Consider the following 14,965-nt stretch of genomic DNA (forward strand, 5'->3'; position numbering starts at 1 on the left):
ATTGAATAAGCAATTATGAAACTGGATTGCTGGACTAGATGATGGAGGTGAAATGTACCCTGTACCTTTATGGTAAGGGCTATTATTTGACTTTTTTATGGTAAAAGATGAGCAGGTAAAATCCAGAGAGGTACCATGACATCACCTGTTGGTTTTTGAAGTTTAGTTTTGAAACCTTGAAATGGGCATTTCTGCTGTCACCATCTTGGTAGCAGTAAAAACAGATGTAACAAAGATATATCTGCAAAAAAAAAGCAGGATGGTCAAAGCAAGATGTATCACATGCTCATTGGCTTGTTAGCCAAGATGGACTAGATTTTTTTTTATTCAACTTGAACTGAAATGCGTGACTGTGCAGGAACTCAGCAGGAAAATGTTTACAGAGGCTAAGCCACAAAGTTGTTTCCCATAGATTTCTATAGGGCCAGAAGATTTTGCTGCCACAGCTACTGACATATGGTTTCCTTCAGATTGAAGGGAGGTCTTCAGGCACTTCTGTATTAACTTCATTTTTTCCAGCCCAGAATTTATAATCATGTTTTTATACAGTCTATGGTATAATCACAGTCTTGCTACAAGACAACTATCAGTGGAAAAATGTTTTGGTACATTTGTTTACAGAGTTAAGCTGTAAAATCTATATATTAAGTTTGCACCAATAGCAAGCATTCTAAAGTTGTGGAGCTACAGTGCTAGCAATCAGCAGTATAAAAAAGAAGTCACTGAGGAACCAAAATCTAACATACCTATAAAGAAATAGGTCAAACATTTTATTTAATTTAAAAGTCAATACATTTTAACTGCCACGAATATGTTTACTTACATGCATAAAAAAAAATGCGTTCTTCAAGTTTTTAAGTTCTAAGTAATATGGTTACGAGGGAGAGATTTCTTTGACCATTCTTTCTTATGTGTGATTTCACAAGCTAAGTTAGTTTAGCCAGTTAGCTATAGTTCATTGCACCTGCTAGTTTGTGGAGTAATTAGTTACATATGATATACTCTCTGGGTAAGAACTACTCTGCACTAATCAAAGTCAAGGTTAAGGCAAGATCTTTTTGTTTAGTAATAGATTTTCTCTTTAGCTTAATTAGACTCGTCTGAACAAGAAGAGCTGGCAACAAAGTCAGTCAGATTCACTGCATGGACAAAAGTATTGGTCCACACCACTTAATCTTTGAATTCAGGTGTTTTCAGTCCCATTGCCACAAGTGTATCAAATCAAGAACTTAGCCATGCAGTCAGCCTTTAAAAACATGAAAGAATGAGTCATTCTAAAGAGCTCACTGAATACCAGTGTAGTACTGTAATAGGATGCAATGGTTGCAACAAGTCAATTTGTGAAATTTCTTCCCTCCCTCTGTGATCAGTTGTAAATGGTATTATTGCAGAGTGGACACATTTAGGAACTACTGCAACTGACTCGCAAAGTGGCAGACCACGAAAAGTTACAGATCGAGGTCACCAACTGCCAAGGCGCATGATGCATAAAAATCACTAACAATCTGCTGACTCAATAACATCAGCACAAAACCTGCATGCTGGGAGCTTTGTGGCATGGATTTCCATGGCTAAGCAGCCCCTATGGGTGTAATGTGTAGGTGGCCCCTAGTTTTGTTAGTTGATTTAGTTAAAACTTGTCAGTTGCTAATATCCAGCAGTTGTGTGGTAACTTACAAACAGCTGGTGCAAACTGGCAACAAATTTCTACTCTGCTTTCAGTACAAATACGCTTTAGTCCGGTTCATTCTCAACATTTGTTCACTCAATGTATTTAGCTTAATATCTCATGCTGCCACAATGGAAACATATTTCTAGGTGTTTTGTCTGATTTCTCATTGTGGGGTTTCCACAGAGGAGTTCCCAGCAGATAAACTGAATCAATGAATGTGAGAAGTATGTAACTCTTTTAACCTCCAGTGTTAGCCTGCCCTAGGTTTCATTGCGGCTGCTTTTGTGTGGTGTTTGGCAGCCATGCATGAATCAGCAGCCATGGAACAGCTCAGGCTCACATTACCAAACTGTTTGTCCTTTAAATAAGACACTGGACCAAAATATAAACAGTGACAAGTATATATGCACCTCAATTAAACAAACTGGAAGAAACTAAACAAGAAAATACATCAAACTGTGACTAAGAAACCTTCTACATTAAATCATGGAAAGTCGTGCAAAGAAAATGCACAATGTATCATGAGGTTCCTAAACAAACCTACGAAGGCAAATATTTTACACACTTTATTCTAATGAGACTGCTGTGCATGGAAGAAATGTGCAGCAGTGAAAAATCAGTATCAGTTTATGCACTGTATCTATGCGGACAAATAAAAGGAAACCATCCAGAAATAAGTGAAGACAAATTCCTATGTTTGTGTTTACTGACTACCCGAGCTACACACCAAAGTTTTAATGTTTTAATACGATTCTCTCCTTTCACTGGGCAGATTAGGGATTGGATGAAACCCCAGCTGGAGCTTTTCTGTGGCTTGTGGGTTTTCTGTCACAGTCCAAAGACATGCATGTTAGGTTGGTGATTCTAAGCTGTCTGTGAGCATGATGTAGATAGATTGGAGTGCATAAAATAAAGTTTTGTATGATTAAAAAAAAAAGTGACTTGTAGTCTAAAGTACTTTGATTGGTCACTAAGACTAAAAAAGCTACGTAAACCCGAGTACATCACTTTACAATATAATGTGTTCTGGCCTTTGCAGTACAGTCCCAATAGTATGTCATACTGGTTTTACTGAACATGTAAGAATATTTGACAATTAAAAGGGTATAGTTTCCAGGGCAACAGGGTGTGAGTGCATGTGTGCGTATTTGAGGGAGAAGGTGCTACATAATTGATATAAAAATAGCTAAAAGGTCAAACAGCCAGTAATTTCTGTGTTAGATACCCTATATTGCCAAAAGTATACACTCACCCATCCAAATCAACGAATTCAAGTGTTCCAATCACTTCTATGGCCACAGGTGTATAAAACCAAGCACCTAGGAATGCTGTCATGGTCCTGGACCTTTTGCCCCAACTTCATTAAGAATCTTCTGTTGTGTTTCCCAGTTTGCATATGGTTTTTAATTCTTTATTTTTTATAGTTTAGAAGTTCTGTTATTAGTTATAGTTATTTATATTGAATTACTCTTTTCCTTTGTTCTCGTCTTATGTTATAGTATCTGTTTTGTCCCTCAGTTTTGTATTTAGTTCTAGCACCTGACCAGCCTCAGTGTAGCTGCATCTATGGTTCTCTGTCTTGTTCAATAAATGGCTCGCTCTTAGAAGCTCAGTGAATTCTAGTGTGGTACTGTGATAGGATACCACCTGTGCAAGAAGTCCAGCCATGAAATTTCCTTGGTACTAAATACTCCACAGTCAGCTGTCAGTGGTATTATAACAAAGTGGAAGTGATTAGGAAAAACAGCAACTCACCCACAAACTGGTAGGCCACATAAAAACAGAGTGGGGTCAGCAAATGCTGAGGCACATAGTGCACAGAGGTTTCTATGGCTGAGCAGCTGCATCCAAGCCTTACATCACCAAGACTCTAGAGCAGTCGAGACGTGTTCTCTGGAGTGAAAAATCGTGCTCTGATGAGTCTGGGTTCGGTGGTTGCCAGGAGAACGGTACTTGTCTGACTGTATTGTGCCAAGTGTAATGTTTGGTGGAGGGGGGATTATAGTGTGGGGTTGTTTTTCAGGAGTTGGCCTCGGCCCCTTAGTTCCAGTGAAATGAACTCTTGCTACAGCATGCCAAGACATTTTGGACAATTTCATACTCCCAACTTTGTGGGAACAGTTTGGGGATGGCCCCTTCCTGTTCCAACATGACTGTGCACCAGTGCACAAAGCAGGTCCATAACGACATGGATGAGCGAGTTTGGTGTGGAAGAACTTGACTGGCCTGCACAGAGTCCTGACCTCATGAATTAGAGCAGAGACTGCGAGCCAGCCCTTCTCATTCAATATCATTAAGCGGCATGACTGAATCTGACAAGAAAAATGAATAAATTACAAATTACACACATTTTCAAAAGCACTGCTGTGTTATGATCCAGGATCATGTGTTGTTTTTTCTGTTTAGGCCCTCCCACTGAAGAATGAGTGGATGTGTCCAGCTTCTCCCCTCCCTTTTGGGTGTGTGTGTTGCTGCAACAGGTGGAGCCGGCGGATTGGCCACGCTGAGGAGGTGCCTGCTGATTGGATAATTGGATGGAACGCTGCCTCAAATGCTCCAGCTGACAGCCACCTTGCCCCTCTCTTTTGTCTCCTCCAGGCCCAACAACAGCCAGAATTTTGCCTGTTAATTGAATGTGCTTATCTGTGGGTGCTAGTCTTTACTGCAAGTGGTATTAGTTTGTAAGTGTTGTACATAGATTTGTAAATAGTAACCTGTAATAAATAACCACTGTGTATACTGAGCATTGCAGCAGGTACGTCAAAAGGAGAAGCCATTTTTGTTTATCTCAGTTTTCTCCTGTTTATGGGTAGGAGCACAGGTCATACACCTGTCTTTTTTTGTTTACCTTTTATTTTGAGGGACACTCACTTTGTTGTTTTGGCACTGCTCACACTGCTGCATAACACATACCACAATAGTGTTGCTGGCTTTTCTTGGGTGTGGTTGGAGTCGGGGAGTAGCACTCCATGTTCCCCTAGACCTTGTGATACAACATGAATTCTGGGCTTGTCCGGGATTTGAACCTGGGACCTTTCATGCTTGAGCTTGTACAGTACTTCAAAGAAATTTAAAATGAGTGTCTATTTTTAAAAAAAAAAAGAAAAGAAAAAAAATCCACAACCCTAATTGTGAGTAGTTTTGTGTATTTTCTCCCTGCTGCCTACATCTACCAACTAAAAGAAGCTTACAGCTAGCCAACACTGTAGCTCAGCTGAGCAGGGAGAACACCATTAATGTTTTACCTCCTGATATGTGTCACTGGCATGAAAGTCCTGTTGCAGATAGAAGTACAGTTTATCAGTTCTATAAGAGCAAAAGCAATTTTTTTTAAACTGCTCACAGCAAGGATGAAATGAGACATTGCTGCTGAATTTATCAAATGTATTTTTGTGCCCTAGAAGGCAGACATTTCTATAATGAAAAGCTCTAAAAGTGGACAGCTGACACAAAATCAGTCTAGATGATTGAATATCATCTAGACCAGGGATCCTCAAATCCAGGCCTCGAGGTCCGGTGTCCTGCAGGTTTTAGATGTGTCCCTGATCCAACGCACCTGAGTCAAATGGCTGAATTACCTCCTCAGTATGCAGTCAAGTTCTCCAGAGTCCTGCTAATGACTTCAATATTTGACTCAGGTGTTTTGGATCAGGGACACATCTAAAACCTGCAGGACACCGGACCTCGAGGCCTGGATTTGAGGATCCCTGGTCTAGACTGATTTTGGTGCCTTAAAATGACCAAAAAAAATTTTCTTCAATGTCATATTTTGCTTGATGTGTACACAATGTGAGAGATATTAAGAGGTTTCAGATTTAGAAAATATTCCTCTATAATGCAGATAAGCCTAATGATAGAAATATGAAACAAATAACCACTTAGTCAACCAATATGTCCTCCTACTTCTTCTGTTCTCCATACAAACTGTTAGCGACATACAGTCCTGTAAACATTAAGTACACCCTTACTGCTTCTATATGAATTAAAAGGGTAAGTAGCAGCCAGGTGCTGCTAATAAAATGCACATGATTAATAGCTGGTCATCAGCATGTGTGACCACCTCTATAAAAGCAGTTTGCTGGTCTGGAGCTCTCAGGTATGCTTGCTTGGAAGGACTACCAGGAGAAAGCCTATTCTCTCTGAAAAGAACACAGCAGCACAGCTTAGGTTTGCAAAGTTGCATCTGAACAATGACAAAAACTTTGGAACAATGCCCTTTGGACAGACAAGACTAAAGTGGAGATAAACACAAACACCTCATACCAGCTGTCAAGCATGGTGGTGGAGGGGTTGATTTGAGTTTGTTTTGTAGCAACATGACCTGGACACTTTGCAGTCAGCCGTGACATTCTCAGTAAACCAAAGTTTTCTAAAGCCCACAAAACTCAGTGAACTGAATCAACATTGTAAAGAACAATGGGCCAGAATTCCTCCACAATGATGAGAGAGACTGATAAAGTCATGCAGAAATTATTACTTTAAAATACAGCTTCTAAAAGTGGTCCACAAGCTATTGAATTATGTGGTGTACTTTTTGTACTTTTATGTGGTGTTTCCCAGAGCCTGCTTCTATTGGAGACATACAGTACTTTGTAGTATGTATCATTTTATTTTATTATTATATTTTTCTTCTAAAACCAGTTAGTTCTTATTGCCTCAGCTAACCTGCCTTTATATTTTGGGACTGATCGTTGAACCACTGTATGTCCACAGATGTCAAAGAAGTGCTCACACTTTTTCACATCAGATCTTTGGTGAGTATAGAGCTGCATATCCCTGCTGACTGGAATACTTTTGCTCAATTCATGCATTGTCTGGACTGTAATGAAGCTTAAAAGTGGAAGTGGGCTATTCACACAAAGCAGTAACAGCAACAAGTCCTTGTAAGAACTGAAAATGGTTCCCACTTCCATTTTCAGAATACCTCTGCTTTCGATCAGCTGTGTTGAAGCAGCTGATATCATAACAGGTCTATTCAAGATTGAAATTAAACCCATTTTTCCTGGTATTTAGCATTTTTAGCTGTTAAAAAAAAAACCCCGTCCATCCATTTTCTTCCGCTTATCCGATTTAGGGTATTTCGTGTACATGAAACTGGAGCTGGCTCTGTGTCATGCCTGTTTTGGTGTCTGAGGCTTATGTGGACTATAAAACAAAACAAAAAACAAAAAACAGGTTTGTACCTGTTCTGTGTACATCATCACTGTGACCTCCTTTATTTTGTGGATCTGGGTCTCACACTTTTATCTATGTCATCTCTATGTGACTACACAGGATAGTGGGTTAGTGGGTCATGCACACTTATACATTTCACCGGATAAAAAAGGGAAATAATTTTATTTGTAGTTTCAAGTCATTAAATAGATCCTTGTGAGAAGAACAAATATAAAAACAGGACGCCAGACGTAATATGTTCAATTGTTCAAAGAGAGGCCCTCACATTTAAACCAATATGCCTAAAGCAGCAATGCACATAATAATGTGCTTAACATAGTAATGATATTATACTGTAGTACCTGAAAACAGTAAAGTTCAAAATGGCTTGTTATTCTTTAACTGTAGTGATAGGTTTGTCTGCCACCATTAAAAACCTGGAACAAAACATTTTTCAATGTTCTACTTTTCTCAGAAGTAGGCCAGTGGACCAGAAACCATTAGATCATTCAAATTATCACCAGCAGCATAAAAAACTGGCATCTGCTAAATGTATCCAATTACTGTGACCCATTTTTATAGCTTACAAAAGTATTTAGTAGAATTCTACCCCTCAGTAACAAACCTGTGTGACTGAACACCTCAATTACAGATTATGGGGTGATTTAAACCATTTTCATCCAATTAATACAACAGCCCTAATACATTTTTTTTTAAAACAGTTGCCTTATATCTGCTTTGATTACTGTGTAACTTAGAGAATTAGAAAACCAGAATAAAAGCAGTTATTTTGTGTGGAGGCAAGTGCATTTCACTTCTTATTTCTTCTCAATCCTCATATCTTCAAACACATTTTCAAAAACCAAACACAGACAGACCTTTTTTCCCATATTTTATTTGCGGTATATAGAACATCTGAACATAGATAATTTTAAGTGTGCAGGAGGATTTATGAAAGATAATTAATACATTCTGTGACAGTAATAAAAGAACTCAGGATAAGCGTTTATGTGCCGTCTTGAGGCTGCAGTGGTGATTAGTGTTATGCGCAGGCTGAGATGGGGTGGCTGAGGCCACTGAAGTAAGACTTCTCTCGCTCGCTCATCAGCTCGAAGTGCAGCGGCTGCTGGCAGAACGTGCACTCTGCTGATGAGTGAGGCTTCAGCTCCAGGCCCACCTCCTTCCATGTTTGGACCAACCTCTCTGAAAGGGAAAACAGATGAGAGGTCAGTTTTACTTCAATGAGAGAAAAGTACACTTAGTTACATGCTGAATGACGTTACTAATTTAATGTGAGTTTTATATAAACAGCTACAGAATTGAGTTTCATGAAAGTCAATCGTAAATTCTGCTGAATATGTTGTAGCTTTCTTACACTTTTACATTTTCAACTATTCAAAGCTAAATATGTTAGGGCAAGTACAACATCAGCTTACCAACAAAGTATTTCATCATCTCAGGGGTGTGGTGAGGAGTTGGGGCAATGCGCAGCAGCTCATCTCCCCTGGCAACAGTGGGATAGTTGATAGCCTGCACATAGATGTTATGGCGACGCATCATGATGTCACACACCTCTGTGTTTTTCTCAGCATTTGAGACCTGAAAAAAGTAAATTAACAGACACACATGATTAGAACGGAGACACTGACTTCACCCACATTTCAAATTCCATACAATTAATTCAATCATGGATTACCCGGACAGGGATGATGTGGCTCGGGCAGTGCACAACAGGCAACCCGGAGTCCATCAGCATCTGCCGGAGCAACTTGACGTTGCGCTGGTGTTTGCGTCTCAGCGAGCGCCCCTCTTCTTCTTTAAGGATCTGGATCGACTGCTTGGCTCCAGCTAGAAGCATCGGCGGCAGAGAGGTGGTGAAGATGAAACCGGCAGCGTAAGAACGCACTGTGTCCACCAGGGTGGCGGTACTTGCGATGTAGCCACCAACACAGCCGAAGGCCTTGCCTAGAAAAGAACATTTTTTTTTATTTTGGCAATTATTACAGCTATTATTTAACATTAATATAACATTTCAAATCCTTTAAACTTGTTCAAAACAGTCAGTGGTCTACAGAAATACAGCCACTGTAATCTCAAACGAGAACTTCCTGAAATGTCAGCTGTATTGGAGCTGTAGTGCTCTCGAGTTAGAAAGCATTGTCCCTTCAGTTTAACAGTGACACAGTCTGAGTAATTCAATAGGCACACAAGAGCCTTCAGTCTCCTAGCAACAGCAGAGCAGAACAGAGCTGCTCCAGCTTCTTTCAGTCCTCTGGCATACTGGGTGACACAGGAACCAAAGAGCGCACACTAACTGGTGGGTAGTTATTTTGGTTCACAAATGGAAAAACAAGTACAGTAGCAACAAGCCATGCATTTGCTGTACTTGAGATTACGTGCTCACCTAGAGTCCCCGAGATGATATCCATCTTGTGCATCACGCCATCCCTGTCACCGATGCCCCCTCCTCTGGGGCCGTAGAGGCCCACAGCGTGAACCTCGTCCACGAAGGTGATGGCACCAAATTCATGAGCCAAGTCGCACATTTCCTCCAGGGGACACACAGCGCCTGAGTTACAGAAAGAAAGGGATGCAAAACTGGTCAGACTAGAGTCTAGAGTTACTGTCAAACATTTATCTATCACAGGTTTTAAAAAAAATGAAAAATTTAAAAAATTAAAAAAAAAGATTCCGAACTGACCATCCATGGAATGAACGGTCTCAAAGGCCACAATCTTCGGTTTTGTGGGGTCTCCCTTCTCCAGCTGCTCTCGAAGATGGGCTACATCATTGTGGCGGAAAATAAATTTCTTGGTGCCGCTGTTTCTGATACCTTGAATCATTGAGGCATGGTTGCCTGCATCAGAGTAGATTTCACAACCTGAAATTGTTCAGAGAGGAAACTGCCAATAAGACAAAAGAACCTTACAGCAGGGTAGGTCTACATTTGTATATATGTTTTTTTTCCCCTTTTACATACCAGGGAGCATCTTTGCAAGAGTGAATAGGGTAGAGTCATTGGCAACGAAGCAAGAGGTGAAAAGCAATGCTGCATCCTTCTTGTGAAGGTCAGCCAGCTCTTGTTCCAGCTCCACATGGAATTTACTGGTCCCAGAGATATTCCTGGTACCTCCTGCCCCTGAACCGTGCTGTTGTAGAGTATCCCTGGAAAGAGACAGGAGTTGCACATGAACATGGTGCAGACTTTTATGCCAAATGCTCCTCCTCGTGTATTTGTTAATGGAAAATAACACCTTGGTATAAGGTGTTGATTTAAAGGGAATAGATCTTGGAAAGCTTAAAACTAAAAAAAAAAAAAAAAAAGAAAAACACCACCACAAGTGGGCCCCATGAGGTTCAGGTGCAACCTATGTCCAACTAACTTTTAACACACATACACAACACCCACTATGATCCATGGGTGTCAGGCTACATTAAATAAGTATGTACTGTTTTGCTTTCGCTCTTTGAAATCTACTCTGAGTGGAACAAAAGGTTAAAAAAAAAAAAAAAAAAACACACCAGGGAAGGCTGGCAGGCAGTACTCATTACCACACCTTGACCCAAGAGACTCAAGTGTTATTATTTCTAGGCTATACAAGCAAACAACTCCTCTGTTACTCACATGATGGACTGCACCACTCGAGGGTGTCGACTCATGCCCAGGTAGTCATTGCTACACCAAACTGACACATCCCGCTTTTCTTCTAGAGAGTTTGTGAAGTCATCAGCCATTGGGAACTCAGTGGCCCGACGATTCACCGTCTTAAACACACGGTACGTGTGATCGTTCTTCTTCTCTTCAATCTTCTTCTCAAAAAACTCATCGTATTGGAAGCGGGCCACTGGATGAGAAGAGGAAGACAAAAGTTGCTTAATATGGCTCAGTGTTGCTATAATACTGTGATGGATGGAGCAATTTAACATGATGAAAGGCTACACTCATTTAAATCAAAAACACCAAAATATACTTGCATCTAAAAAGAAAAGATACTTATAATAAGAGAGACAGTTGCTAGGATCACAGCCTTGCATGACAGTGTGGTAGCTTATCAAACCTGACAACCAATATTGCTTTACCATTTAAAAATATTGAAACACCAAAAATAAAACCTACTTCTTGCTGGTAAGTTGTCCTGCAGCAGGTGGCTGACCTTCTTGGGTCGCTGTTTCAGGAGAGTTTTCATTAATGTGGTTTCTCCTTCAGTGTTACTGGCCAAGGATTGCTGCTTCAACTGGGCAGCAGACACTTCTGAAAAAGTCAAGACAAAAACAAAATGCTATCAAATACTGTACATAACAATGGAAACCAGATTCAGTTCTCACCTTTCTTACCTTTCTTGACAGTGCGGACTTCCTGTACATCCTCTTGGAACTCCAGGCCAACCTGACGGACTACACCGCTGTTCTTCTGGCTCATCTCAGCAGCCAGGAAAGGGCATTTGGAGCCCATCATCTGTGCCGGAGGTGGCACAGGGTGGCCTGCGGGCAGCTTGGACTCCACCTCCTGTTTGGGGGCTACAAGGGGACAAAAAGTTTTAAATTAGATTAAATCATTACATGATGGATTTTACTTAATATAATGTAGCTACAGTATTGACTAGAACATCCAGTAAAAAGAAAAAAAAGTAAGAAAAAAGTATAAACTCCAACTTCATCATCCTCACCAGCAGACATGGTGTTCTCGGTTGACTGGTGGGAGGACGAGGAACAGAGTGCACGTGCCATTGAAGGAGCCATAGGTTTTGCAGCCAGCTCCATCATGATGGGACATCGTTGGGCATACGATACCAGAGTCTTTTTTGACTGCTGGAAGAAGGCCTGGGGCACACGAGCCAAGAACGGACAGCGGCGCACTATTACATCCATAATCAGCAGTGGTGGTGATGACTGTGGTCTCGAGTTCTAAAGAAGAAAGTGGGAGCATAATGAAATGTGTCCTTTGGACAGTGAAAATAATGCTTTTGTGCTGCAACAGGAAAAACAAATTTTTCAGAAGAAACCCATTGCACAAACCTGGTTTGCCACACAGTTCAAGGAAGTGGGAAAATGTCTGTGTAGATTCGCAGTCATCCAGGTCATAGTAGTCTCTGGAGCTTGAAAAAGGCGACTGGACTTCTTTTTGTTTCTTGAAGACGTTTCACCTCTCATCCGAAAGGCTTCTTCAGTTCTCAACCAAATGGTGGAGAGACCCAGGTATTTAAACCCCTGTGGGCGTAGTCCCCTGGAGGTGGTTATGACCCTCTATTGATCATGTGCGTGAACACATGTGCCCAGGTGTGAAGGGGGCGTGGGTCATATTTGGTTGAGAACTGAAGAAGCCTTTCGGATGAGAGGTGAAACGTCTTCAAGAAACAAAAAGAAGTCCAGTCGCCTTTTTCAAGCTCCAGAGACCGAAGTGGGAAAATGTTGTTTATAATGCTGTAATTTGTATATTACAGCAGCTCAAATAAGAGAAGGATGAAATAAAATTTAATAAAATAGAAAACACTATATACATAAAATATATATCAATCAAAACACTATATACAGATATCAAAAACACTATATACATTTGTAGCCTGTAATTTGTATACAGCATACACAGTATGCTTTATGGGTGTGAGTGTAAATAAATAAAATGTATACGTACTATAGTACATATACATTAAACTGAATCTAGATTCTGACCATCAAAACCAAACATCTATGAACAAGATCCAGTTACTGGACACTTTCAAAGGCAGGTGTGATGAGTTCACTGAGTCGCTATTGTAATCTTAAGACTCTGGAACCATGCATTAACAAGTGTTAAGTTGGACTTGTCCACGAAACCTTAATTTGTCTTTTGATCCACTCAGTTGCACTGTGATTAATAGTACTACTGCTTAAAACGTGCAGTGTGTGCTTAAAGCAGTGTCATTTCCCCCCACTGAAACCAGTTCCCAGACAGAACACACACCTGAACCTTGCTCCTATTTAAGTTCCAGAGAATTCTTACATTCCCAGATGATACCTCACCGCTAGTTTTAACTGCTCTTTGGATTATATAAACGGACTAGTTTGTTCAAAACACGTAAATGTAATGCCAAATCACCCACAGTTACTAAGCAGCTTTTTAAGATGTATCTATTCAAAGTGCTACTGATGGACCCCCCCCCCCCCCCAAAAAAAAATAACATAAACAAATAAATAAAATAAAAATACACTAAAAGCTTCAGGTTTAGATAAAACGATAGATGGATAACATGATAAATGGGTGGATACATTTAAAAAAAATATTTTAGAAACTTCTGACTGTAAACAGATTATATACGCCTGCGTATACTTGAGTTTTCCTACAGACCTTTCTTTGGCCGGGGCAGGGGCGTCTCCGGGCTAGTAAAAACCCATCGACTTAATTTAAACTAATTAAAAACAACAGCAGTTTACCTAGACAGCGTATCTTTAAGATAGTTCTGGCCATAATTTATGTTTATGTATGAGGTTAACCCATTTCTTAACCACCTGTTTTACAATTAAAAATGGATCCCGGTAGATTTTGTGATCTAATTACAAATCCATGCATTCTTACATACGTGTAATAACTATCAGAATATGTAAAGTGTCATTGGTAAAAGCCTCTAGTTACTTTCATTTAAAGATCAAGATATTCAATGATTTTACAAAAGGTGTTTTGACCTCTGCTAACACGCCAAATACTTTTTCTTTTTACAGAACACAAGAGCAAAAGTCATGACTTGTGTTCCTGTGATGGGGATAAATAGTAATTTTTTTTTAGACATAAAAATTGTAAGCGAGGCTCTCTGACCGTTAGCCAAGCCCCCCGTGATCCTTGCCGGTTGACCGATCTTAGCAGGACAGCTAACATTAGCTAAGATGCTACCAGAAATAGGGGTGATAATCACGATGAGGCTAAATAATAACACCTACCTCTTAAAACCTTACAGCTGATAGCTTAATCCTCCGTTATCGTGTAGTTGCAGGAACAACGACAGAAGCGACGCCAATCTTAGGTGACACTTGAAGGGAGAAAAATGCTTTTCTTTTTTTTTTTTTGAAGGAAGCGAACAGACACGACACTTCGTTATCCTGCACTGAGGACGAACGGAGAGGACGAGGGCGAGCCAGTCTTTATAAAACCTCAAGGTCAAGGTATCGCGAGATTTGAATTCTATGACGTTGCCAGACAGTTTGCGTCATCGAACTCCAATTGCCCACCCATCACCCATCTGGCAGCAGGCCCAACAAGGTGTGTAGCTAAGGACAAGTGACTGAAAAAGCATGAGTAATGACCAAAAAAAAAAAAAGTTTCCGTAGGAGCTTTCAATCAAATCAATTCAGTAATTTTATCCTCTTAAAAAGTCCATAAAAATATGAAAGTGATATGCATACTGTACATCTTGCTGTTTTTGTGAGATCTTTTATGCAGGTGTTATGGAAAGACATTGCTAGTTTAATCATCTTTTCATTTAAAAAAAAACTTCTCTGATTGTGAAAATGACTCATTAGTTTGACTCTTTGCTGGAGGCCACATTCATAAATGTAAGTTCTCAAATAGGAAGCCACACTTCCCTTTTTTTGGGGTTAGGGTGGGGGTGGGGATGGGGATGGGGATATCTCTGTTATGATTTATTTCATGTTCATGCTATTATTTTTGCATTACACTTTTGTTTTACTTTCCAAACAGTCAAATCAGAAAAAAAAAAAAAAAATTGCAGGGGCCCAAAGATGTTGGAGGTAGCTAGAGGACACTGCAGAGCAAAAAGATTCCTTTTTCTCATGCTGATAAAAGAACCCCAGCAACAAAGACCTTTGGAAAGAAAAGGAGCACTTGGAAAAGAGTCATTGTAAATGAAGCGTGGGAGTATTTCAGTGATCTGGTTTTCTAAAGGATATTTGAGCCTCTGCCACAGCTGACACTCAAAAATGTTGGATGTTTGCTTCTCTTGTAGTAATGGACTATTAGTAAAGCTGTATTTTGAAGTGATAAAAGTATTATTCTGCTTTTTTGTGTTGATGGCCTTTTATTTAGTAACAAAACATGTGTAACATGAGTAGACAGATGACATCTTAAAAAGTCTGCAGGAGGAAAGCCAGGAAGGTGCATTATGATTTGTGGTATCTGTTGTGTGTTGTGCCATTTTGCAAGCGTGAGGT

At 40.1% G+C, this 14,965-nt stretch overlaps 1 protein-coding gene across 2 annotated transcripts; it reads right to left on the reverse strand.

Annotated features, from left to right (window-relative positions):
• Positions 1 to 7,701: 7,701 nt before the first annotated feature.
• Positions 7,702 to 13,938, reverse strand: alas1 (aminolevulinate, delta-, synthase 1). Of its 2 annotated transcripts, none has more exons than XM_030730083.1 (11): positions 11,843 to 11,934; positions 11,494 to 11,731; positions 11,162 to 11,344; positions 10,944 to 11,078; positions 10,452 to 10,671; positions 9,807 to 9,991; positions 9,528 to 9,707; positions 9,231 to 9,395; positions 8,523 to 8,791; positions 8,263 to 8,425; positions 7,702 to 8,029 (listed from the first exon to the last, which is right to left on the reverse strand). In XM_030730083.1, exons 1-11 carry the CDS (start codon positions 11,906 to 11,908, stop codon positions 7,869 to 7,871), a joined length of 1,965 nt encoding a protein of 654 aa, XP_030585943.1. In that variant the 5' UTR covers positions 11,909 to 11,934; the 3' UTR covers positions 7,702 to 7,868. The 2 variants fall into 2 exon arrangements, with proteins under 2 accessions (XP_030585943.1, XP_030585944.1); XM_030730084.1 differs by lacking the exon at positions 11,843 to 11,934 and adding an exon at positions 13,739 to 13,938 and having other exon boundaries at positions 7,869 to 8,029.
• Between the last annotated feature and the right edge of the window lie 1,027 nt (positions 13,939 to 14,965).

This window comes from Archocentrus centrarchus, chromosome 5 (genome assembly GCF_007364275.1).
Source record: "Archocentrus centrarchus isolate MPI-CPG fArcCen1 chromosome 5, fArcCen1, whole genome shotgun sequence".
Lineage (NCBI taxonomy): Eukaryota > Metazoa > Chordata > Actinopteri > Cichliformes > Cichlidae > Archocentrus > Archocentrus centrarchus.

What these genes read in the sequence shown, in the direction of transcription:
- alas1 (XM_030730083.1), bottom strand. Translation starts at nt 11,908, where the DNA reads ATGACCTGGATGACTGCGAATCTACACAGACATTTTCCCACTTCCTTG. An exon ending in GACCGTTCATTCCATGGATG is followed by an intron (nt 9,396 to 9,527) that starts GTCAGTTCGGAA and finishes TCTGTAACTCAG; the next exon opens with GCGCTGTGTGTCCCCTGGAG. An exon ending in GCCACATCATCCCTGTCCGG is followed by an intron (nt 8,426 to 8,522) that starts GTAATCCATGAT and finishes TACTTTTTTCAG; the next exon opens with GTCTCAAATGCTGAGAAAAA.